At 47.8% G+C, this 27,338-nt stretch overlaps 1 protein-coding gene across 5 annotated transcripts; it reads left to right on the top strand.

Moving 5' to 3' along the window:
* Window positions 1–27,038, top strand: SYT15 (synaptotagmin 15). 5 transcript variants are annotated; one of them, XM_075934821.2, is made up of 9 exons: window positions 3–624; window positions 2,656–2,774; window positions 5,855–6,063; window positions 9,333–9,478; window positions 10,061–10,356; window positions 11,515–11,685; window positions 12,655–12,775; window positions 18,829–19,008; window positions 25,089–27,038. In XM_075934821.2, exons 3-9 carry the CDS (start codon window positions 5,939–5,941, stop codon window positions 25,223–25,225), a joined length of 1,176 nt encoding a protein of 391 aa, XP_075790936.2. In that variant the 5' UTR covers window positions 3–624; window positions 2,656–2,774; window positions 5,855–5,938; the 3' UTR covers window positions 25,226–27,038. The 5 variants fall into 5 exon arrangements, with proteins under 5 accessions (XP_075790932.2, XP_075790936.2, XP_075790935.2 ...); XM_075934820.2 differs by having other exon boundaries at window positions 4–624; window positions 5,850–6,063; XM_075934817.2 differs by lacking the exon at window positions 2,656–2,774 and having other exon boundaries at window positions 1–624; window positions 5,850–6,063.
* Window positions 27,039–27,338: the final 300 nt, after the last annotated feature.

A 27,338-nucleotide genomic window follows, 5' to 3' on the forward strand; every position in this document is an offset into this window, starting at 1 on the left:
CCACCGCCCCCTCTTATAGTTAGTGGCGGGTCAGGGGCTGCTTGTGGCCTCCGAAGCGGGCGAAGGGAGCAGCACGGGCCGGGCCCGCCCTTTGCACAGCTCCCGCAGAGTCACCCCTTGCAAGGCGGGAGGGACTGAAGCAGCGAGGCTCGCGCGCGGCAGGGTCCCGCTCCGCGAGCCGGGCTCGGCCCCGCCCCCCTCAAGCTCTTTCCCCGCCCCAGCGCCGAGGGCGCGTCCCGGCTGCAGGCAGAGCCGCGGGATCCTGAGCGGCCCCCGCCCCGCAGGTGCCCGGCGCGTGCCAGCCCCGCTCGGATACGCAGGACCCGGGACCCCCTGCAGGGCACCGCCGCCCCAAGGGCCAGGCAGCCGCCGAGCAGCGCGCCTCGCTGGGGGAGCTCCCCTCGCGACCCCGGGCCGGGCTGCTTCAGCCAGGTCCCGCGGGCCAGGGAGCAGCGGCCCGCGGGCCAGGGATTCGCGTCGGGTGCAGCGTCGCAGGCCGGGACTGAGCTCGCGGCGGGGGCACCAGGAGCCGGTCGCGCTGCCGGCCCCGGGCACATGGCAGGGAGCTTGTGACCCCGAGGAGCAAGGACCCAGCCCAGCAGCGGGGGCCCGGCCCCATGTCTGGTAGGTGCTGGGGCTGGCCCGCGGGGTGCAATTCGCGGGGCGGGGCGGGGCGGGCCCGCACCGGGCCCGCACCTCTGGCCACAGCCTGGGAAGGTGGCTAAACTGTAAAGCCTGGGGAGGAGGGAAACCAGTCGGGGGGCTGCTGCACCCTTGCGCCCCTAGCTCCAGCCTGCCCCTGGGGAGCTCTGTGCTGGTGCTGACACTTAGCTCCCCAAGCACTGAGGAGAGGGGTGCGGGACACAGCTGTTGCCCCCCTTCTTCCTCACCCCCATGTCAGCCATTACCAGCTGTTCATCAGGGGGCATTTCAGTACCAGGCTAGTCCCCTCCGGTGTCTCCTGCCTGCCTCCACCCCTTGCTCTTCTCTGGCACTAGTTCATCTGAACCCAGTGTGGCCTGAACTTTCCCTCCTAGTCAGAGATTGGCCTTTGCCTCTCTAGCGAAGGACTTCTCAAACTTCCCAATTCATCTCCAGGTGCGTCTGTGCTGGGGCAGTGCCTTGCCTCCCATCTGCTAGCTCACCCTTAAACAACTAATAGACTGCTAAATTTTGTGGGAACCTTTAGTTATGGCTCCAAAGCAGAGTGGTGTGGCTCCAACCCATCTCTAGCAACACTTGTGAACACAAACCCCTGTACAGCTATTCAGCTCTTCCTCACAACCCCAGTGCTGGAGCAGGATCCCTCTAATTCTCAGGTTTCCCATTTGATTTTTATTATATGCCTTTACTTGTTGCATTGTTATCAAATAATTGCTTGGATTCTGATGTATATAATGCTTGTAAGGCAGGGAGAGTGAGCAAATAAGGAAACGTATGATGGATTTTTTTCAGAGAACACTCCGTCCTTTTCTGTCATGAAGGTTTGTGCTGAGATAAATGTGTAAACTATGTGAATGAAGAGAAAATACATTGCCCATCCAAGACTTGTGCATGAATTAAAATGTGAGGCAATGTTGCCTGACTACATAACTACAATAGAATTTATTTGGTATAGTATGGTCATTTCTAAGGCTGCACATTTACCAGGGAGTGATGGGAAGGATGGGGAGTGGTAGGTGGAGAAAGCTTATATAAACAGATAGTTTTGCAAATAAATAAACAAGAAACTATAAGCCTGAGGGAGACAGAAAATTCCCCACATCAAAATATTATGTTTGCTAAAATCAAGATTAGTATCTACACTTGTTGATAGCTGATCCTGCAGAGCAAGAGGTTGGGGGAGATTGACTCAGTGTTCTAACTATTCTTCTTTCCAACTCTAATTCCCGTGCTCTCTTCCTCAGAAACAGCAATTTCTCATCAACATAGGCTATTATTTGAACATCCTACAAATTTGTTTCTTCGTATACAAACAGGTTTCGTCTATCTTAAGGGTTGTGTTTCTGTTTTATGCAGCACTGTATCCTAATTTACTGATGTTGGTTTAAACAAATAAGGAAAACTGCTTAAAAAAAGACAATAAGCTATGTCTGCTTTAGATACACAGGTGGGAATTCTGAGTAGCTCTGTTGAACCACTCTGGATTTACACAAATGAAAATAAAAGATGAATTTGCTGTGAGGGGTGGGGCAAGTGGATCAGAAATGTTGAATGATGTGATTCAACAGTGACCAAATTCATCTCACTGAATTTGCGCAAATGTTCAGAGCTCATTCTCTTTGGATTTACTCCAATGCATTCCATGGCTGGCTGCTGTAGTTACACCATAACACCTTTATTGTCACTGATGGCTGTGTGGATGAGGCTGCATGGGTAGGCTACGTAAGCAGAACATAGGGTAGCTGAAAAGAGGATAAGTGCTCAGAAATGAAGAAAATGAACTAAACTGAAAACAAAAACAAAAAAATGGCAATGAATGTAAGTGGCTTAAGCTGTAATGGCCCTTGAAATGCTTGCCTTTCTGCAATTAACACACACATCAGAGGGGAGAATAGAACCATAAACCACGCATTTGCAGTGCAGATATTACAGTTGTTTGAAGTGAACTATTTCATTTTTTTTTACTTGTGTTCATTTTATCATGGAATTTAGCTTCTCACTCTGCTCTTCCAAAAGCAAGGGAGAAAGATTTGTGCGTTTGCAGTTTTACCTACAGATATTCCACCAAAGTGATTCAGTGGGAGTTTGAGTGTGCCTTCTAACACTAAGAGGTAAGGTGTATCTCTGCTAAAGTTCTTTGTTCAGCAGAGAATTTCTGAATTGCCAGTTCCGCTAAACTTCAGACAATTATGCAAAAGTTAATTAATGAGGTTACCAGTTTAGCACACCCAGACTTTCAAGAATAATTCTAATCCACAGCAAACAGGCAAATGAGTTCCCTGCATCCAAGAGTAATTATTATAATCAGTGTGTCTAGACATCAACACGTACTCAACCCATCTTCAGATTACAAGAAAAATATGACATTCTTAAAAAGTCTGTATGTTGGTTGAGCGGCTGGGAAGTAGATTAAAAAATGAAGAAACACAAAAAGTATGGTCGCAGCTTCTATTTAATTGCACAGAGATAGACTAGACGCTTTAGTGGTCCTTTCTGGTCTAAAAGAATCTTTGAATGAATAGTTTTTGCTTGTATTGCCATGCAGGCTGCTGATGAAATACAGCTCTCCTACCATACAGAAAGTGAGGGAATTCAATACTAATTTATATGTATCAAATATAATTGGAGGTATCACCAGGGGCAAGTACTGAGAAGGCAAGGCCTGGGGGAGGGAGATAATCCCCCACATGACTAGTTTCCCTCCTCCCCTCTCCCGTCTGGACCCCCAGCACTCTCCCTGTTCTCTCTTCATGGCACTTACCGGGAAGAGCAGTCTGGCAGCCTCCGGCCACATTACCTGCCTGGGAAATTGCCCAGTGCAGCAGCATCCCAGGCAGGCAGCAAGGCAGGAACTGTTAGAGGAAGGGCTCTGGCCGCACCTCTTCCCTTCTGGCACTGCTGCTGGCTCCTTGCCCCCTCCGTTTATTCGCCTCATTCTATGTCATCACTTCAGAATTGGAACAAATATGTTCTCCGGGATTATGTACTAGAAGTGGACTGTGAGTGATGCTGTACAGATCAGGCAGGATCTCTCCCTCCTCCCCCCATTCCCGCAAAAAGAAGTTAGACTCTAATTCAGAACTTCAACTACAGGCAGAACAGTTCAGAAACTAGACTCTTTGGCTCCAGCCTATGTGACCCCAAAACACCGCATCAGGGCAGAGCCATCCTTGGGTAGGGCAAATTGGGGTAACTTGCCTGGGCTCTGTGCTTCCAGGGAGCCCACACTTTGATATGTGGCCCTTTCTCCCGCATCTAGATTGATGCACGATCCAGGTGCCGTTTGTCCCGATGGTCAAGTGAGGAGGAGGGCGGGGAGGTTAGGCAGGGAACGGGCAGGAGGGAGGAGAGAAGGCAGGAGGGGAAAGAGCCAATCTGGATGAATGGCAAGGAGACTGGTGGGGAGTGAAGTAGTAAGCAGGCATGTTCAGAGGAAAGCAAGAGGCGGGCAGGCAGGCACGCTGGGTGGATGATGTGGAGGCTCATTTGTCCTGGGCCCTGCACCCCCTAGCGATGGCCCTGACCAGGGAATAACATGACCCTGGGTGGGGAAGAAATTTAGCTCTGATCAGCATTGAAAATCTTTGTGCATGAAAACATTGTGCTTTAAGCAGTAGAGGGAAGTTTGGAGCCTTCATAAGGAGAGAAAGTTCCGGGGCGGGGGGGGGGGGGGGGTTGGAGAAAGCAGAAGGACCTGACATACACCCTTCGGAGGGGAACAACGCCCTGGGTGGAATGCATTGATTACAAAGAGTGCAGCATACAAAAAGGAAATGCAAGCAAGTCACCGGGCATCCTGTACTTTCACTTCAGCACTCTGAAGGACTCGCAGAATTGTGGCCACTCCCTTTTTTGTGCCCGTGGAATGCTGTAAAAGGAAAGGCATGAGGGGCCCTGTTGACCAGGCTTGCAAAGAGATTTAGGGGGCTCTTGTGCCGGCATGTAAGAAGATCAAGAGGCTACATTGAAGAAGGTGGTTTTATACCATCACTGCACCTACCTCTATTGTGCCCAGCTCAGGTTATAGCAGCCTGACAGGTTATTGCAGAATTCCCCAACCCCACTGGGCTGGTCCAGCAGCCAGACTAGCCAAGTTAGGAATACATCCCTGCCCCCCTAGGAATGTACATAGCATGTCCCTTACCCCGAAGACTCCTGCTTGGGGTGGCCTAGCAGTGTCTATGGTGACTCTGATTTCACATGGAGTTCTTGATCCAAGAAGAGGCGGGGAGTTGGAGATCTGGCTTTGGTATTCCACCAGAGATGGTGTAAAGTAGCGCTGGAGTACCAGTGAATCAGGTCCATTATCAACATCCAACTCTTGGTCTTGATATTTTGATAAATTATCTTCTTTTGTTGTGGCTAGAAAACTGCTGCCCCAGAGTTTAATTTTAACTTAAGAAATCAGGGTTAGGATACAATATTCAGACGATGTGCTTGAGTTGATCTTTCCAGATTAGGAAACATAAGTATCCTCTAATTCTGTTTTGTTTGATTCCAAACTTCCTTTATTCTAAAAGATTCTTTGTTTTATTTTTAAACTTTGGTTTTTTCTTCATTTGGACATGTTCTCTTAACTGAACGTTGACGGAAAGGAAACGAATTTAAGTAATGGAGTAATGTTTTGCCTGGTATTTCACACTCCACTGTCTAGCCTGTTTTTCCTGTTATGGGAGTATTACAGAATCTCTCAAGAAATCTGCATTTACTTATATTCTATTCAGGTTCTTATTCCATGCTCATCACTATAGTATCTGACCACCTTCCAGTAGAGCATTAAGAGATATAACCAGGAGTAGGAGTGTGTGAGTGGTGTCTTTTGTTCTGCTAGGTTTTCTGAAACGTATGTAGCTTTGTATTTGTTAGAGAAAGCGAGTCAAAGAAATGTGCCATGCAGCTGGAGAGAAAGATGGTGAGGGTTTGTGATGATCCTTAGGTTCTGGAGTAGTTCAATCCATAGTCTCAGAATGGCCCCCAACAAAGCTCTTGAGCATCAAATCCTATCCGCAATGTTTCAGCCAGTGTAACTGAGAGTGAAATAAGCAAATCCACTTCCAGCAAATCTTTCAGCAAAGCCAGCAACTGAAAGTTCCTAGTCCTAGGAGTGTTCTCTTAAATGTCTATTTCCCTGTCCAAAACCCCTATCTGCACTGAAAATCCCATGATGTATGCTTCCCTGTAATCAGCACAGGTAGCTGCTGTGGCTGGAGGTGTGATAGGAGGAATCCTTTTACTGATCCTTATTGGAATAGTTGTGTACCTGCTTTGGAAGAAAATGTGCCTCCTACCTTCCTATGAGGAACTCACCAATTCAGTCACACCAACACATCCAGATGCTGCCAGTCTGCAAGATCAGACTTTAGTACAGCCATCTTCTATAATTCAACCAAAAATCATAAGGTAAATAAACCTCTCTTTCTTCTTATGGGCTACTGTTTATCAAGCTACCTATTTCTCCACCTGCCAACAGCTCAAAAATGGGACACAATGTATGAGAGGAGCCCAAAATGATGGAGGGGGAGAATCCATCATGTAGAAAAGGTAAAATGCTGAAGGATCATTCCTTTCAGGTAAGTGACACTTACTACAGGATGAACTTCTCTAGCCCAACACTCTTGGGACCTGACGAGTGCCGAACTAGAGAATTTGCCGAACCATGGGAAGTCAATATTGTAGTGAGTGGGGGGGGGGGGGAAGAATCCATCATCTTTTTATTTTTATTTTGCTGAGGTCAGTAAATGGAACAATGCTTGCAATGCTGTTTAATAATGTATGACTGTACTGATACACCCTATTATAGCCTATGTCTACTTAAGGCTTATCATCTCTCTTCATAACAAAGTGTTACCGTTGTTAAACAACTTTATTGTATTGGCACAAGAAAATCAATTACATATCTGAGAGAGTGTGTGTGGGGCAAGAACTCCTCCTAAACGGAGAGAGCTAGAAGCTCCAAATTTGGTATACAGCTTCCTCTCTTGTCATAGCTTAAAGCAAAGTCAGGGTTTAGTTGTGCCAGGACAATGGGGTATACCTGGAATTCGATTGTTTCTCAGAAAATAAAAAGGGGGGCTCTTGTAGGAGAGACAGTTATACTGTAGAATGACCATTAGGGGGAGCAAACGGCCAGAGATGGAGACTGGGATAGCTATAACTCTCTTCCCCTGTCTCCTGCTGGCCCAAGAGGAAGGGACAGCTATCTACTATATATTTCAGAGAGCTTGTTTGTGTGTCCATCTGTCCTCCAGATGGGGACATGGACCCCTTCTAAGGCTGCACCTGCAGGTGCATCGCAACTGGCTCCAAGCTGCTGTGGTTAGAGGGGCTCGGGTAGCCCTCTCATCCTGTAAACGGAACCCTTCATCTGTACCCCTACCCCCAGAGCAATGATTTAAATGAAGAAAACAAAACTTATTTGAGTTAAGGACCTGAGCAACACTGGGTATATATTCTAGTCAGTAGATAAAGCATAAGAAACATGCTTACATTTAGTGGCAGCATCACCAACACTTCTATTGCTTGCTGGGCTCTTAGAAGACTTTTAGGAGTAAATTAGAACTAAACTACAGTTTGGAACACTGAGCTACGCCTGGTGGCTGTAAAGAGACTTTATGGGACCCTGGGAAACGTGGCCACACCCATGATAAGTGGACATCCAGCTAACTAAAATCATGCTGGCCCACAGATGTTGCCAGACTAGAGAGTGCTGGACTAGAGAGATTCAACCCGTATAACCTCAGTTCTGTAATTCTTTATTTCTGAAGTATACAATGTATATCATTTAACAATACCAAAGATGGGGAAACCAAATGTATATGGAACACGGCTAACTTGTTGGTTCTCAAATTCTGATCTGTGGATCAGGGCCCTTCCTGGTAATCCTTAAGAATGAAACATTGTAAGGACCAAGCACTTGGAATTTTGGACATGGGGGTGGGGAGTAGATGTGATCAGCAAGCTAATGAAGTACAGCTAATGTTGTTCAGCAGTTCTCAAGCTTTCCGAAGACTGTATCTCCTTCCCGAGTCTGATTTGTCTGATATCCCCAGTTTCACCTTACTTAAAAATACTTGCTTACAAAATCAGACTTAAGGCTGTTAAATATTGATTAATTTACTAGTCAAGTAGTCGATGGAATTTCCATCGACTGCTTGACTATTTGATAGGCATTTCCACATTTCTCCTTTGAAATGTACAAGGGCCCCAATGGGGCATTTCAAAGTTGGAACTCTGCGTGCAGCCCAAGACCAGCAGGAAGTCTGAGCTTTTGTACATTTCAAAGTGGAAGTGCCCATAGGGAGCCTGGGTTCAACTGGGGACTCCCCAGATGACCTTGGGCTCCATGCAGCCGCTGCCACTTTGAAATGCCATGTGGAGCCAGGGTCAGCTGGGAAATCCTCAGCTGACACTGGGTTCTGCAGAAATGCTGCATGGAGCCCGGGGTCAGCTAGGGAGTCCCCAGCTGACCCCAGGCTCCATGAGGCGATGCTGCTTTAAAATGCCATGGCAGCATTTCAAAGGGGCAGTTCCACATGAAGCCCAGGATCTGCTGTGTGGTGCTACCCCTTTTGAACTGCCACTGCTTCAAAAGGGCAGCACCGCCCGGGATCAACTCCATGTGGCGCTGCTGCTTTGAAATGTTGTGGCGGCATTTCAAAGGAACAGCACCACATGGAGCCTGGGATCAGCTGTATGGCACTACCCCTTTGAAATGCCGTCACAGTGTTTCAAAGTGGCAGCACTGCACGGAGCCTGTACCCCAGGCTCTGTATGGCACTGCTGCTTTGAAGTACCCACCTCCCTCCCCTTTTGCTGCCTCTGAGTGACTAGTCAACTCAACTATCCAATAAGCATATGCTTATTGGATAGTCGACTAGCCATTAACATCTTTAATCAGACGTAGACACACAGATCTGTCCCAGCACTCTGTTACTAAAAAATGGCTCACTTTCTCCTTTTTACCGTACAGTTATAAAGTAAATCCACTGGGATGTAAGTATTGTACTGTGTGATACTGAGCCTGGTTTTCATTTGAGCCATGTCTAAAACCCGAGCCCTGTTGTCCAGGGCTGAAGCATGTAACTTAGTTTTGTGAAGAAACTCTATGTTATGGAGCCCTTGGCAGTTGCGTTACTTGCTACTTCTTAATGCCAACCCTGCACTTGCAACCCCTCATAAGCCATCTCATAACCACCTGCAGGGCTGCAAGCCACAGGTTCAGAAACACTGCTCTAGAGGAGCTGAGTCCCCCAGAAGTACACATACCTCTGGTTGAGAAGGACTGAAAGAGCTAGAGACTTACTCATATGCTCTGGCTCAGTCTGTACAACAAAAAATGCAACTGATTCTTTCTTTGGGGCATTAATTCTAGAGAAGGAGAGGGGGCTCTGACCAAAAGTTTGTGTAAGGTGCTCACCATAATGAGGCCACAAATACCTGACTGGGACCTCTAGGTACTACTGCCATACAAATACATAACACATTTCTATGATTTGTGTATGGGTACACAAAGGGTATTGTGCTATCTGTCAGGGCCGCTCAAGGACCAAAGCCGCTACAAGTACAAGCAATTTCTGCAAAGCTATGGAATCACAATGGGGCTAAATGTGTGATTTGATTGAATGCCAGGCTTCTTAGCTAACCTGGAAGTGTGTGTTTGTTGTTCCAAGCAGAACTAGAAGCGTTCCGTTCATCATCCCACCAAAACTGCATGGGCGAGATTGGATTAAGCTGACCAATGGAGAGCTGGTTCAGGAGGACAGTGACCCCTACATGACTCCTGAGTGCGGGCCCCGGTGTTCTTTTCACTCCTTGGGTATGATGACACTGCCCAGGTGGGACAGATTATTGGAAAGGAAGCTTGAACTGGAAGGGATGAGCTATATACAATAATCACACAGTGGAGGTGCACTACAGTGTTCTACGATCAGAGTCCCATACACCACTCTCTGTTTAGTCAGAGATTGGGTCAGACTGTGGCCCATTACACTGCTGTACAAGCACCCGAAGCAAGTCTCCCCTTGTATCTTCTATTGAGGGACAACACCAGAGCTGCTCAGGGCTAGTGTCAGTCAGTGCTTGTCTCTCCAGAAGGGGCAGGCCGAGCCAGTTGCAGAAGGGGGTATGGGCTGCATCCTGAAGGGCTGCTATGTTCCCCCAGTAGGTGTCTAAAGCAGAGTTGCTACGGATGCTTCCATAACTATATTAAGAAGAAAAGAGAGGAGTGCACAAACTCTTCTGAACCTTTGAGGGGAAAGGAATTCAAATGCAGGATTTATGCACAGAGTTGGACTATAAATATGGAAGAGCTTTCCATGGTTTCTCTAGAGAATAGCTAGAAGAAAAACAGCTGTGGCTTGAGGTTAACTTGCTTGGTTTTGTTTTTTATTTTGTGAAGCTGGAGCTTATATTGTAGGGTCTATCAACCCCGAGCTGTACAAGTTCCCTGAAGATCAGAGCGAGACAGACTTCCCTGAGTGCAACATGGGCCGTCTCTGGTTCTCAGTGGAATATGAGCAAGAGGCTGAAAGGCTTCTCGTCTCCTTGATAAAAGCTAGAAAACTGCAGCCTCCTACAGAGTCCTGCAGTACCTTTGTGAAAATGTATCTGCTGCCTGATGAGAGGTGTTACCTCCAGTCCAAAACTAAACGCAAAACCCTCAACCCGCAGTTTGATGAAAGTTTTATTTTCCAGGTACTTGCCTTTTAACTGGAATGGTACGTGTAATGTGTCACTCTGGATGTCAGGGAAACAAGATCACTGGGCTATGCAGTCAGGTGGTCTGTGTCATCTCCTGTGCTAGGAAAGGCTGTCCATACACTGTCACAATGCTCTCTGGCCATGAGGCAGTTAATTATTATTATTTGCACTGCCAAGGCCAGTTAGGGGTCAGTGTCCCATTGTTAGGCACTGTGAAAAAAGAAAAAACACACACCACAAAAAAGGTGGTCCCATATCCCAACAAGCTTACAAGCTAAGTCAAACAAATCTTATTTGATATTTCATCTCCACTATTTGTTTTGCACTATTTTTCTCCAAGTAGCAGAGATTATGGCATCTTAATTTCTGATAATGTATTATGTTGATCAGCGTTCTCAGTGCATTTACACAAAGAAAAATCCAACCTCAAAAGCCAGAAGAAACAGTGGGGATACAGGCAGTCCTCGGGTTACGTACAAGATAGGGACTGTAGGTTTGTACTTAAGTCGAATTTGTACTGAAGTCAGAACTGGCGTCCAGATTCAGCTGCTGCTGAAACTGACCAGCGGCTGACTACAGGAAGCCCGAGGCAGAGTTTCTCTGCCCTGGGCTTCCTGGAATCAGCCACTGATCAGTTTCAGTAGCAGCTGACTTGGGGATACCTGGGGTAGAGCAGCTGGGGTGCTGCCGGGTTGATCCCCACAGCGCTGAGGTGCGGCACTGCGGGGACCTACCCAGCAGCGCCCCAGCTGCTCTGTCCCAGGCGTCCAGATTCAGCTGCTGTCCCCCCCCCCCCCCCCCCCCAGCAGACCAGGGAGACGCGGAGCAGCTTTTCTCGCCCCGGAGGACGCGGGCAGTGGGACCGTGGCACGTCTGGGCGGTCCCGCCGCCCGCATCCTCCGGGGCGAGAAAAGCCCCGTTCGTAAGTACGGATCCGACATAAGTCAGATCCGCGTAACTCGGGGACTGCCTGTATTGGGAGGCAGATTATTATTGCTATTTTGCTAATAAGAAATAGGATATATATTTGAATTACAGAAACAACATGCCTTAAAATATTTCAGACATGCATCACGTGTGGTAAGGATAGGTTGCAGAGCTATGGAATAAATTACATTGTTATATTGAAGCGTTCTGTCTATTTTTGTACAGGTTTCTAGTAAGACAGTGTATCAACGGACTCTGAAGTTCTTGGTCTACTATGTTGATAAACAGAAAAAGCACCAGCTCCTAGGCCAAGTGATTTTTCCTTTGAAAAATGAGACATTAACTGGTGACAACAAGCTAGTAATTTGGAGAGATTTGGAAGCAGAAAACCTGGAGGTAGGCATCTAAGTAAAGGGTATATTCATTAGGCGAAAAACACTCTGTTTTGTAGTTTTGAGCTTTGACATTGCAATGGTCCTATGGGCGGGAGGGGGGCAGACGAGGGAGTTCTACAGCACATAGAGTACCTGCATAAGGGCACAGAGGGGGCAGAAGATAAGATCAAATATAGGATCGTTTTTATAAAAAACGAGGGGAGTAGAGTAAACCAGGGGTCCTAACACACACCATAGGGGATCACTAGCAGCACCGTAACACTTGTAATGCTTCCCGCCATAGCACTGGAATGAAATGGCCGCTATCTCCCCACTGGCTAAGATGTGATGGTGTAAAAGCCAAATGGAAAAGTTTCTGTTTCTGATATGGATTATTACGCACACAAGAAAGGCCTAACACAAAGCAGGATGAATGATGCTGTATCCCAAAGGAGGAGGGATAGGAGGGGAAACTTTTTTCATGTGTGTTACTATGACTCAGTGGTTACTGCTTACACTTCACCTCAAGATGGCTTAGCCACCATTTAGGAAAACTCAGAAGAGCCAGAAACTTGATTAGTGACGATACTTCATACTGTTACAGTGCAGTGTTACAGTAGTACTGCTGGTGCTGGGGGAAATGACACCTTGATAGAATTCAGTGGATGGGAGGCACAGCTGAGACTGGGGCCCAAAAAGAAGGGTCAAATCCTGTTCATTGATGTAAATATTTATGTGAATAAGGGCAATCAAGGTTTACTGTGAGGGATAAAGCCAGACTCTCTGGCAAAGAACCACAGAGAAGTAACTGCTAGGTAGCCAGTTATGCTGGCATCTGATTGTTCCTTTCAAATACCTCTAGCAATGAAATGCAGAGATTCTAGAATTCATCTCCCATTCCTAAAGTGGCAGAAATCACTGTTTTACAATAAATCTAGTTGAAAAGAAAGCGTCTTTGATGCATTTTAATAGCGACCTTCTGCTTTCAAAGCCTCCTTCAGAGTACGGTGATATCCAGTTTTCTCTCAGCTACAATGACTACCTGGGTCGCCTCACTGTAGTGGTGCTGAGAGCAAAGGGATTAAAATTCCAGGATGAGAGGCATGCTGCTAGTGAGTATTACTTTCCTCTGTTACTACCCCTGGATTCCTGTTCTGGTTTGCTGCCTCCTTGCCCACGTTCCTAGTGCTTATGTTAAGTGACTCCACTGAATGACCAAACTTCAGCAGGCCTGTATGCAGAAATTTCTGTGGGGGGTGCCTTTTTTTTGGTAAATGTGGGCCACAAGGGTGTGAGCGCACTCCCCAAAATACCACAAGTAAGCTGGTCGGGGGAAGGCAGGAGCCGCGCACTGTCCGAGCCTCCCTCCCCCATGCTTTAGCTGGCTGGGGGAAGGCTGGGGCTGATTTCCCCTACTTCTGGAGGAAATCAGTCCCAGCCTTCCCCCAGCCAGCCGGAGCGTCGGGGAGAGAGGGAGGCTGGCTGGAGCACGCTTACTGGGGGACCTTAGTGGGGTGTGCTCACACCCTTTGCACTCACCCTGCGTACGGGCCTGATTCATTGGTTCCAGTTGTTAATTGGAAAACTGCCTGTATTGGGAGCCACATTCAGAAGCTGTTTTCCAGCTTTACCCCAGTTTTGCTCTGGAGAGCCATGTCTGCCCCCCTGCTGGTGACTGAGGGGCGTCTACAAGCCTTGGTGAGAAGGGGAAGTAGGACTTGCAGTTACCTCACAGAGACAAGCTGGCGGAGGTACTGTCTTGTAGAAATTGTATTGGACCAATCTGAGCTGGGGAGAGACACGTTTTCAATCTACCCAAAGCTCTTCTTCAGGTCTGGGAAATACGTGGAGTCACTGTCACATTTAAGATGGAACAGATGAGGGGCTTAGCAAAAATAGTCAACACATTTTTCAAAGGGCCACGTAAGGTGCAGTGGCCCCCTACCAACTCCCAGTCATGGGCGAGTTAAGGGGGTCACAGCTTGTAATGAGTCAGAAATCCAGTGTCTGTCCAGTTCCTATTTTGTAGCCTCTAGCAAAGGTCTGAATTTAAGTTCCCAGGCTCATTTTGTTGCAGCTGTTGTGCAGGTTTCCTCCGAGGGCAAGGCCTGAGGGAACCGACAGAGCGGTGCCTTTGAGAGGCGTAGCAGCTTCAGAGACATTTCTAAACATGCTCGTTCCCTCTTGCTCCCCCCCCCCCGAGCAAACTGCAATAGTCAGACACCACCTAAAGGGATGGTCCCCTCACTTTCCATGGGACTAGAATGTGTGGCTGTGGTGACAGCAGAGAAGGGGGAATCACCCCTCAAAAGAGTGTGTGTGGGGAGGGGGGATGGACAGAGGCTGTCAGCAAGCGGTGTCTGAGCAACTGCACCCACTAGAGCAGCAGTGTCCCCTCCTGCAGCAACTCCTATATACCCAGGCGGCGGCAAAGGGCAAGGAGTGGGACACTCACCTCAGCTGGAGGGGCTGGGGGAGAAGCTACATTCTTGGGCCCTTCCTGCTTCAGCAGCAGCCCCCCCAGCCAGTCCCACCACCCATCCTGGGGCACAGCCTGTCTGCCCTGGGGACAAGAGGCTCTCACGCTGTTGCTGTGGTTAGGAGAACACTAAGCAGAGCAGCAGCCCCCCAGTCTCCTCGCTATGAGACCCGGACTCGGAATGAAGATCTCAGAGGCCTCCCACTTCTGCTGTGCACAGAGTTAGCCCATGCCAGGGGTGGGCAATAATTCTGGATGGGGGCCACTCCAAGAATATGGAAAGTGATTGAGGGCCGCACTCTTCCATGCTATTAATGGAGGATGTGCAGGGTCTGGGATGGAGTTTGGGTGCAGAAGGGGGCTTGCAGTAAGGGACTGGGGTGCAATCACTTCTCTCGGCTCACCTCCACGCTGGCCCACAAGTGTAGGGTTTTCAGTTTTGTAGCAGCAAGAGAGTCACATTAAATTTGCTTCTTTCAGCACTGGCCATTGAGCTGCTGTTAATTTGATGCCAAGCGCTTGCATATTATTATAGTAAACAGCATTAACAGGAGCCATGGAAGCTCTCCAGGAGGAAGGAAGGAAGGAAATGCTGTCAATAAGCAATTCCCCACAATAAATGGCTAAAATTTAAAGATGTTTCAACAAACAGCCCTTATTGCCTTTGATAATGCCCACTGCTGCAGCTGACTTAGTGACTGCAGATTATCTGACAAACCCTAAAGAGAAGAACTTGAATGAATAGAATAGCCTTTTACCTTTGTGGTTTATAGGCTCTCTGCTTCCAAACTGTTAGTTGTTAATTTGATTATAACTACAGCCCTAGGATCCTCAACTGTGAACCAGAACACAAGCTGATCTTGGGAAACAGAGATCTGTATTCTCTAACAAGGTACAGATTAATAAGGGACTGCTTACTGGTTGGTTAAAACGTGAGTGACTTTAGTGTTTGTGAAAATGAGTGGCTAGAGCCAGGCTTAGAGCAAGAAGTTTATGGGCTAACTTCTTCTTTAAGATACACCACAATTGAAATACCTCAGTTGTGTGAAAAGCCACCTACTCTGATAAATCCGTGGTTTCTCTTCAGCAGAACTGCTATCTAACATAACTGCTGACTAAAGTCTGTGATGTGGATAAAGCAGGATTAAAATGTCAATCTACAAACTCCTGTTTGGACCTATTGATTTCCATTGATCTGAAGGGGGGGAAGGATCAATACACACCTGCGAGCTGAGTTGAACTCAGGTCCCCGTAGGTGAAAATCTCACGCGCTAACTCCAGTGCATCACAGAGCACCTAAAATATCATCTGTTAAACTTCCAGATGTATCTTGATAAGCTGGTTCTCTAGCTAGAAGGTTAATCCAGAATGATACCAAAACAATTGTTTTTCTGATCAAAGAACATTATTCATGCAAAACCAAGATATGAAGTAAAAGGAGCTGACAAATTGCATCAGTCAAAACCAATTTAGCAAATTAAAAAAAGACTGGAAATTTATATGGAAATCAAGAATATCTAATTATTACACCGCATATCCCATTATCATAATTATAACAACATTTTGAAAGGGGTATTACACCTTGTGCTTCAGGATTTGTCAGTCCCTAACCAGAGGCCAGGAGCTATATGCCTAGGGATGGGTGGAGGTAGATTATTTTACATTTGCCTATTGATGGGTTCTTGTCCCCTTCCTCAGAGACTGACTCTACATGGGCCCTGGGTCTGACTCAAAATAGCAATATCTAGAGTTTATCTTCAAAAACTTTCTGACGGTGGGATAATGTCATAGAATCATAGAGCTGGAAGAGACCTCAGGTGGTCATCAAGTCCAGCCCCCTGCCTAAGGCAGGACCAATCCCAACTAAATCAACCCAGCCAGGGCTTTGTCAAGCCAAGACTTAAAAACCTCTAGGATGGAGATTCCACCACCTCCCTAGGGAACCCATCCCAGTGCTTCACCACCTTCCTAGTGAAAATAGTTTTTCCTAATATCCAACCTAGACCTCTCCCACTGTAACTTGAGACCACTGCTCCTTGTTCTGCCATCCATAACTACTGCAAAGAGCCTTTCTCCAGCCTCTTTGGAACCTCCCTTCAGGAAGTTGAAAGTTGCTATCAAATCCCCCCTCACTCTTCTGCAGACTAAACAAACCCAAATCCTTCAGTCTCTCCTCATAGGTCATGTGCTCCAGCCCCCTAATCATTTTGGTCGCCCTCCGCTGGACCCTCTCCAATGAGTCCACATCCTTTCTATAGTGGGGGGGCCCAGAACTGGACACAATACTCCAGATGTGGCCTCACCAGAGCCGAATAAAGGGGAATAATCACTTCTCTGGATCTGCTAGCAATGCTCCTCCAATGCACCCCAATATGCCATTAGCCTTCTTGGCTACAAGGGCACACTATTGACTCATATCCAGCTTCTCATCCACTGTAATCTCCAGGTCCTTTTCTGCAGAACAGCTACTTAGCCATTCTGTCCCCAGCCTGTGACAATGCTTGGGATTCTTCTGTCCCTAGTGAAGGACTCTACACTTGTCCTTGTTGAACCTCATCAGATTTCTTTTGGCCAAATCCTCTAATCTGTCCAGGTCACTCTGGACCCTGTCCCTGCCCTCCAGCGTATCTACATCTTCTCCTCCCAGTTTAGTGTCATCTGCAAACTTGCTGAGGGTGCAATCCATCCCCTCACTCAGGTTATTAATAAAGATGTTGAACAAAACTGGTCCAAGAACAGATTCTTGGGGCACTCCACTAGAAACCGACCGCCAACCTGACATCGAGCCGTTGATCACTCCCCGTTGGGCCCGACAGTCTAGCCAGCTTTCTATCCATCTTACAGTCCATTTATCCAATCCATATACCCTTAACTTGCTGGCAAGAATATTGTGGGAGACTGTATCAAAAGCTTTGCTGAAGTCAAGATATATCACATCCACTGACTTTCCCATATCTACAGAGCCAGTTATCTCATCGTAGAAGCTAATCAGATTGGTCAGGCATGACTTGCCTTTCGTGAATTCACGTTGATTGTTCCTGATCACTTTTCCCTCTTCCAAGTGCTTCAAAATGGATTCCTTGAGGATCCCCTGCATGATTTTTCCAGGAACTGAGGTAAGGCTGACAGGTCTGTAGTTCCTGGATTGTCCATCTTCCCTTTTTTGAAGATGGGCACAATATTTGCCTTTTTCCAGTCTTCCGGGATCTCCACAAGTTTTCAAAGACAATGGCCAAAGGCTCTGCAATGACACTTGCCAACTTCCTCAGTACCTTTGGATGCATGAAATCCAGGCCCATGGATTTGTGTATGTTTAGCTTTTCTAAATAGTTCCTAACTTGTTCTTTCCCCACCAAGGGCTGTCCACTTCCTTCCCATACTGTGTTGCCTAGTGCATTTATCTGGGAGCTGACCTTGTCCGTGAAGACAGAGGCAAAGAAAGCATTGAGTACTTCAGCTTTTCCCACATCATCTGTCACTAGGTTACCTCCCTCATCCAGTAAGGGCCTCATATCCTCCCTGATCACCCTCTTATTGCTAACATGCCTGTAGAAACCTTTCTTGTTATTGTTCCCATCCCTTGCTAGTTGCAATTCCATTCTGAAGACAATTGGGCTCCCTATACCATTCCCCAGTGGATCAGACTGTACAGAACCAGTCTCAGCATATTTGTAATTAGTTGTGCAATAGAAAATGGAAATGATGGTGCACCTGGATTTCTTCTGCCTTAAAATGAATGGCAGAGAGTAACAGACAGTTACACTAGCAGAGCTCTTATTTCTCCCTCAAGGAAACGTTAGTGCTTGGCCACTAGGAGTACATCCACACTGCAGCGCTTTTACGGGATACTGGAGGATCCTGCATCTTCACAGGAAGCTCATTATTTCAGGCTGGCTATCCTGACGTCCCTGTAATCCTCACTCCACGAGGAGTAAGGGACATTTAGGGATAGTGGTTTATTTTGAAATCTGGCGCTGTGTAGACCGTGCCAAATGACGAAATAAGCTATTTCGAAATAACTTCAAAATAAGATATGCAATTTGTGTAGCTCAAACTGCGTATCTTATTTCGGGTTACGGTGTTATGTAGACGCACCCTGAGATCAAGCCACTTTTGTACTTGCAAGGGATAAGTGAAGATAAAGAGGGAAAATTGAGTTATTTTGAGGCTGCTTTGGCTCTTATCACCTTCAAATGTTGGCTGAACACCACAGAGGAGCAGGGTCAATCAGGACAGGAAGCAAGGGACAACCCTTTCCTGTTCTTCCCCCGCCCCACCCATCTTTGTAAGGTCTCTTAGAAGAAATAATAAACCAAAGAGCCCATTTTAAACAGCAACTCCGCCCCTCTTATTTCCCCTACTGCTAATATTTTCTGCAAATTTACCTATCCACTCAGAGAAGATAAAAAGTAAATGAGATTTAACTACCTGCTTAAGTGCTGCCTTGAACAGGGATGCTGCCTTCCTGAAGGGGGGTCTAAATAGCTTGTGTGCTGTCTTGATAATGTCATTGCATATTGTTGGCTCTCTGCATGTGTCATTAAGCTTTCATTTAATTAGCTTTATGACTAATTTGTTTTAAATACAGTTTCTGAAGTCATGAAATTGTTGTGAATTATCTTTATCCTTTTCTCTCAAAGCCCCTGATATGTTGTTTTCTTTCCTTTGATTTTTTTTCCACCTCAGGTGTGTATATCAAAGTGTCCCTAATGAACCACAATAAATTCATTAAATGTAAAAAGACAGCAGCTGTTGTGGGATCTCCCAATCCAGTCTATAATGAAACCTTCAGCTTCAAGGCAGACCAGACGGAGTTGGATACAGCAAGTGTGAGCCTGTCTGTGCTCCAGCGTGCTGAGGGAGAGAGTAAGAAACAGAATTTACTATATCAGAGGTGTACTAAAGCGCTTCCTAGGTTCTTGTACACTTGCTGCAAGGGTTACCCTTGATCACTCTAAACAGAGGAGAGTCCCAGTAATCAGCACTGACAAACACCAGGGGCTAATGGGGAACCAGGTATTTCAGAAGCTGTTGCTTAGATGATTAAACCACCCAAAGAAAGATTAGAACGCTGACGTTAAAAAAAAATGGTTTTAATTACAATTCATGTGTTAGATGACATTCATTCTGTAGCATTTTAGTTGTTTTTGAGGTCTCATGGTGCGGTAAATGAATAACAAGGGTTTTAGAGTCATGGTTTAGTCTCTTTGGGATGCTATTTACATAATTTTTAGAGACTGGATATATCTGGACTGTTCCTTGATATTAGATATCTAATGTGATATGAGGATGACATCTGGAAAATCTCCACATTGATACTCATAAATCCAATACTTGCTTTACAGCAACATCAGAAAGAGGTCATCTAGACACTTTGAAATTAGAGAGAGGAAGGAGGGAATCTGTTTCAAAGCTCTGAGAGTAACAGAAATTTTAATCAGCACAGGAAGAGCTCCAGTCTAATCAATTTCTGTATATTAGCAGCTGCATTCTCCTCCTCCTCTTGCCTAAACATGGATTCAGTTTTGAAACCAAAGCTTTCATGGGGTTACTACATACTGTCCCTTGCACAGCAGTTATACAATGGTTAGGTGAATGGACTGGATCTGTGGAATGCCTAATGACCTGTGTTGTAATTGAGATGTAAGCATGTAATACAGATTGAACCTCTGAAATCCAGGACTCTCTGGTCCAGCAACATCCATGGTCTGGCAGGAGCACGGATGTTGCTCGATCAGAGAGCCCCAGAGCCTGGGAGTGCAAACTAGGTGGGAACGGGGCGGCAGCAGCAGGGCAGCCAGCAGCAAAAACAGGTCAGGCAACAAGCCCTGTCCCTGGGGATCCCACGGGGCACAGCAGAAGGGGGGCAGCTGGCAAGTGCCATCCTCAGGATCCCCAGTTGGGTGGGGGAGAAGTGGGGCCATGGCAGCTGGGGAGGTCCGTCCCTGGGGAGACCCTGCCCTGCGCTGGAGCACAAGTCCAGGCCCTGCAGGCTGGAGCCCAGTGGCAGTGGGGCCGGAGTGGAGCCAGCCACAGGGAAGAGGAGCATCCTGGGAGGCCAGTGGCAGGGGACTGTCCATTTCTGGCAAATTTCCTCCTTTGGGATAGGTCCGGTCCTGAGGGTGCCAGACAAGGGAGGCCCAACCTTTAGTTTCCATGCAAGGATCTTAAAGTGCTTTACGGACCTTGACAGTCTCTGAGAGGAAGGTTCTCACTCCCCTTTGCATATGGTTACATTGAGACTTGGAAAAGTTACATGACCTCCCTGCTGTCCCAGAGTCATTGGCAGAGCCAGAAACAGGAAAAAAAATAACCCGAATGGTTACTCCCCTGTTGCTCTTTGAGATGTTTCAGTTGAGGTGCGCACGCGCTGAATGCACGGCTGCTGGAAAGCTGTTATCCTAGCTGTTACCTGTGGGTTGGCTGTGGAGCCCCCTCGAGTGGCGCCAATTCGACACCCTATATATGACCTTGGGAACCCAACAGCCCCTTAGTTCCTTCTTGCCAGCTACTCTGACAGAGGGGAGGGAGGGGGGTATGGAATAGACATGAGCAACACATCTAGAAGAACAACAGTTCCAAAGGTGAGTGACCGTTTTCCTTCTTCGGGTTCTTGCTCCTATGTATTCCAATTGAGGTGATTCACAAACCTTATCCAGGAGGAGGGGTTGGAGTCAATGTGTAGCTGACTCTAGTACTGTAGCCCCAAAGGCTGCATGAGGCCTGCTGCACAATAGTGGAGTGAGACGCAGCAAGAAGGGTTGAGGACCACGTTGAGGACCACGCATATTCCAAAGAGGAATATGAGCCAGAAAGGCAGCCATGGTGACCTGCCTCTGTGTGGAGTGCGCAGGGGTCCAGGAGTAGATATGCTGTGGCAAAATGAGCAGCCCCTTCTCCAGTCTGCCACAACCACAAATAGCCATGAGGAGTTCCAGAAAGGACTTGGTCCTCTCAGTGTAGCACGCGAGAGCTTGCCTGATGTCCAGGGCAAACAGCTGCTGCTCCCGTGGGGTTTGGTGAGGTGTGGGATAGGAAACCAGGAGGCAAATGACCTGGCCTGTGTGGAAGGCAGAGACCACTTTGGGGAGAAAAGCCAGATGAGGGTGAACCTGAACCTTGTCCTTATGGAAAACAATATATGGAGGGGCCAACATAAGGGTGCAGAGAGCAGGACCAGTAAGAGCGGGATCAGTGCGGAGAGTGGGACCGGGGTGGAGAATGTGACAAGGGCTAGAAAGGCTGGTGCCAAGATGAAGATACATGCACCAAAGAGACTAACCCCATAAAGGACGGTGTTGGACCCTGATGCGATGCTGAGAAGACCCACTCTGCACTGGAGAAGGAGACGGGGGGGGGGGAGCATCCGCAACGGCCAGATGAGGCAGAACTCAAGCGGAGTCAAGACCCCTGGTGCTGCGAGGTGCAAAGACTCCAAGGCTGACCATGGTCTGCTCTCTGCAGAAGCCCTCGAGTGGGAATGGCTCCGAGGGGACTGCCAGAGATGAGTATGACTGACGCTGCGAACAAAACTTGCGATGACCACACTGGGACTTCAAGAGGGGTGACATCAGGGCTGGAAGTGGAAGGCCCATCATGGCCAGCTTCCCCCATGAGGGCTGGCAGGAAGTGGAGGCCTTGTCCCTCAAAGTGGACTACATCATCTTGAGGAGGCCTTGAAGATGTCTGGTGTGAAGGAGAGGTCTGTCACCAAAGGTTCACCTGTTGGAGAGTCTGAGATGATGGGACTCTGTGCGCAGAGAGAGCATGGCAGATCGGTGACTCAAGTTCAGGAGCCTTCAGGGGCCACTGATGCTGGAGGTGCAGAGGGAGCCAGTGGTGCTGGGTGCGCCAATGTTGAGAACGTGGCTGCCTTGGAAGGGCACACTGAGGAGTGAGAGCAGCCCGGATGGACTCTGAAGAGGAGCAATGGTACCAAGAGGTTCCCTCCCCCCCCTTTCAGTGCATGTCCTGGAACCAAAGGAGGTGGCGCTGCGCTGAAGCACTCATTGTCAGATCTTGCATCTGAAATCACAGAGCGGATTCCATGAGAAACTGCTGCAAGCGAAAGTCCTGCTCCTTTCTCCTCTGTGGTTTGGAGACCTTGCACTTGTCAGTCTGGTGGCGTTCCCCCAGGCACTGGAGACACAAGGTGAGGCTCATTTGTAGGCATAGATTCAAGGCAAAACGTGCAGGGTTTGAAGCCCTAGGACTTTGGCATACTCCAGCCCTGAAAGGCACATGGGCAGGAAGGGGAACTCCTCTTTACCCCGTGCTGCTAACTCTATCACTAACGTAACAACTGCTACCCTAACTATTTACATCGAAGAGCTGTAAGTGCTAGGGAGACGGGACCTGAGCAAAGCAAGAGAGCGCCAGTGACGGCTGCTAGAGCCTCTGGCTCTAAGAAGGTACCGAGGGGCTGTGGGGTTGGTAGGGTCATATTCGGGCATTGCACCGATGCCACTCTAGGAGACTCTACAGTCGGCCCAATGGGTAGCAGCTAAAGTAAACATTTTCCAGTAGCCATGCATGCGGCACATGCACATCTCAGTAGATAGGAGCAAGCACTCGAAGAACTAGATCTTCTGACTCCCAGACAGATGCTCTACTACAGAGGTCTCCAGCCTTTTTAACCACAAGATCACTTTTTCAGTTTTAAGTGCAACGTGAGATCTACCTCAAACCCAAATACCTTTGCTCCACTTCCTTCCTGCCCCTTCTTTGAGGCCCTGCCCCTGCTCCACCCGTTCTCTGAGGTCTCACCCTGCTCACTCCATCCCTCTTCTTCCCCGAACCACATTCGCTTTCACCAGCCTGTGGTAGGGGATTGGGGTGCAGAAGGGGTTTCAGGGTGCAGGCTCTGGGAAGGAGTTTGGGGGTAGAGGGACTCGTGTGGCGCAGGAGGTTTGTGTGCAGGAGGAGGTTCAGGGCTGGGAGAGGGGTTCAGGAAGCAGGCTCTGCCTAGGTATGGTTTAACTGAGACAGCTTCCAGGTGGTGGAGCAGTGGAGCACATACAGCAGTGGCTCCATGGCACCATGCACTGCCCCTCATCTACAGGCACCAAGCCCACAGCTTCTATTGGCCATGGTTTCCTGTTATTGATCAATGGGAGCTGCAGGAGCGGTGTCTGCAGGCAAGGACAGCATGTGGAGAACCCCTGCTCTGCCTCTCTCAGGGACTGCAGGGACATGCAGCCACTTCCGGGAGCACAATTACCGCAGGGATAATGACCCCAGTCACGACAGGTTCGGCATTTTAGAACTCACTACTCAAAGAATTACATTTAAGAGTAAGAGAGAAATGAAAGTTACGGAATGCACAGACCAGTCAAACACTAAAAATAACCCACTTTGCAAGCAGTACAAGTAGTAACAACAACCCCCACGTATGGGTTGGGTCAGGAGATGAGGGAAGGGCAGTGTGTATTTGTGAGTGACTGACACACGCACAATGTGTGAGAGTGACCGAGATTTGCATTGCCAAGCTCTCGCCAACCCCTTTTCTCTGTGTGTACAGGAGTGGGGGGAGGAGGGACACCCTGACATCAGCACCTCCCCCTTCTCCCATCCCACACCCTGCACAGCAGGTAGGAGGCTTCCAAGGGGCAGAGGGCAGGAACAGCATGACCGTGGGGAGAGGGACAGCTGAAGTGCCAGCATTTACTAGCTTTCCAGCCAAACCGGCTAGGATCACCTGTCAGAGGCTCCACGATCTACTGGTAGATCCCGTTCTACTGGTTGGTGACCACTGCACTAACTAAATATGCTGCCTCCATGAGCCAAAACGCTTTCACTTTTCAGTCATCCGGCTGAACCCTGTGCAAGCAAGTGGTGACCAGGGCAGGAGACATCCTTGAAATAGATCTGTCAGTGGAAGAGTCCTTGATTTCAAAGGGGCAGCGCAGTAGGTGCCTGGGATCAGCCGGAGCCTCCACCTGACCCCGGGCTCCTGGCAGCGCTGCCCATTGGAAACACCTTGGCAGCATTTCAAAGGGGTAGCACCTGGGGTCAGCTGTGTGGCACTGCCCCTTTTGAAGCGCTGCCCTGGCATTTCAAAGGGGCAGTGCAGCGCAGCCCAGGATCAGCTGGGGATTCTAGCTGAGCCCAGGCTCCCATGGTGCTGCCCCTTTGAAATGCTGGGGTGGCCTTTACAAGGGGCAGTGCTGCATGGAGCCGGGGTCATCTGGGGACTCCAGCTGATCCCGGGCTCCTGCGGTGCTGCCCCTGGGGCAGTGTTTCAAAGGGGCAGCTGTACTGAGCCTGGGGTCACCTGAGGACTCCAGCTGATCCCAGGCTTCCACAGCGCTGCCCCTGTGCAACACCACTGCACAGGAGCAGCACACACCATTAATTGCCAGCCCTGGTCTGAATGGATATCGATTGGCCTGCTCAGAACAGTAGCTGTGGCTGGCCGAACACAAAGTGATGGAACAGGCCAAGGCTAGATACTTGATGTGACTGAGTGTGCCCCACCTGCAATATCTCCAAATGGCTGAGTCACACTGCAGGTGGAACCTCTTCAATCCAGGACTCTGTGGCCTGGCAGGATCACAGATGGTGGTGGACCAGAGAGCCCCAGTGCCTGGGAATGCGAGCCAGTCAGGGAGCGCAGCAGAGGGGAATCCCGCTCCCATAGAGCCCCAGCTGGACCGGACAGCAGTGGGACCAGTGAGCCCTGCCTCTGGAGCCCCGTCCCGGCAGGGCAGCAGTGAGGTAGCCACAGAGCCCTGTCCCATGGAGCCTAGTCCCCAGGAAACCCCCAGCAGGACAGAAGCACGGCCGTGGCGGCTGGGGGTCAATGGCGCACACTTTGGAAATTTGATTTAAAAATATTCTCTGACAACGTAGAGGAAATGCTGCTGTTCCACTCCTAGGCAAGGCGCTAACCAGAACACAGAGAAGGTGCTGGCCACTAACCCCATTCTTTCCTTTTCTCGATTCAGAATCCCACCTGCTGGGCCGTGTCGTGGTTGGCCCCTTCATGTACACGAGGGGCAAGGAGCTGGAGCACTGGAACGAAATGATCAGCAAGCCCAAGGAGCTGGTCAAACGATGGCATGCTCTCTGCCGCAACACCTAACGGAGCAGACACTCCCGCTGAGCAGCACCGGAGAGACACAGGACTCCTTCAAAATGGAGGAGCTCTCATTGTTTCTGGATCCAAAGAAATGTCCACAAAGCTTTTCCACCACTGACCCGTGTAACCAGCCAGTGAACCTGTAACCACACTTACCCTCCAGAAAACTCAGTTTCTCCTATGCTGACAGTCTTCCCTCTCCCTCCAAAAGATTTGCCCTTCTTTGGTCAGACATACAAAGCAGGAAGAGAAACAGGAGCATGCTAACCTGGTGACCAGTTACGTGAGCTGCTGACCTTGGTTTGTGGTAGTTTACTCATCTGGACTGAACCCAAAACAAGCTACAAATTGTCCATAAGGCTATGGAGCTTGATCCACCATTCCACTGCTTCAGTTCTAGACCAGTGCAGGTCTATTGGAATTTTTAATGGAGTGTCACAGGTATAGAACTGGAGTCAATTAGGCCCAAAATGTGTCAGCCAAATACATTTTATCCCGGACAAATGGTTTATATTTCAAATCCATTGTAAATCTAATATGAATCTGGCTTATAATCACCCAGCAGCCATAAATTTATTTCTGGTGAATCTCCAAATGATGCTATATTTCTCTCAGCAGTTTAGTTGGAGGTCTGCAGTTGACTCCAAAATATAACCTCTTCTGGTGACTTTGAAGACAAGGTAAAAGTATTGAAAACACTGGCCAAAATTCTAACTGTATTACAGACTTGTTGTTAACTTGAACTCTGGCAAAATGAAATTGTTGTGGTGGTGATTCCTTCATCACAAAGATCTGATTATGTTTGAAGCAGAACAGAGGGGAAAGTAAGCGGGTGCACCCTGGTGTGCAGTACCCATAAGAAATTGTAAGCTACTTTCACCGCTGAATCAGAATGAAAGCAATAGGACATGTGTCACTTCTTGATGGCTCACCTAGGATTTAAACACAGGACTTCTATAGTCTATCCTAAAATCATAAACCAGACCAGCATGCTGTCTTTTAATGCAGCATGTAGTACAGTATGCTTCAATCAGCATTGTAATCTTTGCAACTGAGAGAAAACAGGCTTCCTTTCAAACAGGATACAGTGTAATTAATGTATCAAAATAGAGCTTTCTTGAGAACCAGAGCACTTTTCCTTTGGAAAACCCTGCTACTTTCTGCCTAAATTGGAGTATGTCTGAAATAGGCAGTAGTACAGTAGGTTAAAATCTGCCTGACCTCCAAGTGGAATATTTTGGGGATTCCTCATGTCACAGTTTGTTAGGAATAGCCAATTGTGTACAAGAGAGGTCCAGTATTAGAGAATCAATGATGAGACATATTGGTCTTATGTGAAGAAACTTGTAAAGTACCTGATCATGTTATGTCGTCTGCCTTGAATCAGTACTTCTGAGTCCTCGAAACTTTGCATAAATGTTTTCCTGATTGTATTCCTCAAAAAATGCTTTAAATCAGCCTAATATGCAGCAAATATAATTTGATGAGGAAAATAATATACGAACATGTGCTAACTATATTGTTACAATAAAATTGTAATGGACACTAAAATCTACTGTTTGCATCCCCATTTAAGTTAATAAAAACTGTTTTGTTTGTACATGAAGGTGAACAAATAATGTATTTCAGTTAGGTTTTAGTAGATGATATGAGTGTTTATGTAGTGTAAATTTGTCAAGTACTATATCTGTTAAAGTAAGTGCTGCTAGGCTAAGAAATAAAATTTTTGTTTCTTTGCTTGCACTTTCCAGGTTGACAGCACATCTGTCTCTGTCTTGCTGCACAGTATCCTGTATGTAATAAAAAATACATTGCACTAATGTTTTCCCCTTTATTTATGCTTCTACATGATAGAATGACAAGTCCTGTGACAACGTAAGGTTTGCTATTCACTTATTCTAAATGAAGTGATGGAGAAATGGATCTGTAGAGCTTATAGGTTATTGACTAGTATCCTTGTATTTTGGCTGTTGTCATGGGTGTTGGAATTGCTGTTCAAGCTAACCTGAGTAGCAGGAGTTGGAAAGATCATGTCTGATTCCTCACAAGAGAATGCTCTTGCTCTAATACACGGCCATGAAAAAGAGGCCAGGCAGAAGTGGGGGCAGATTCTTGG

This window comes from Pelodiscus sinensis, chromosome 8 (assembly GCF_052426305.1).
Source record: "Pelodiscus sinensis isolate ZL-2025 chromosome 8, ASM5242630v1, whole genome shotgun sequence".
Lineage (NCBI taxonomy): Eukaryota > Metazoa > Chordata > Testudines > Trionychidae > Pelodiscus > Pelodiscus sinensis.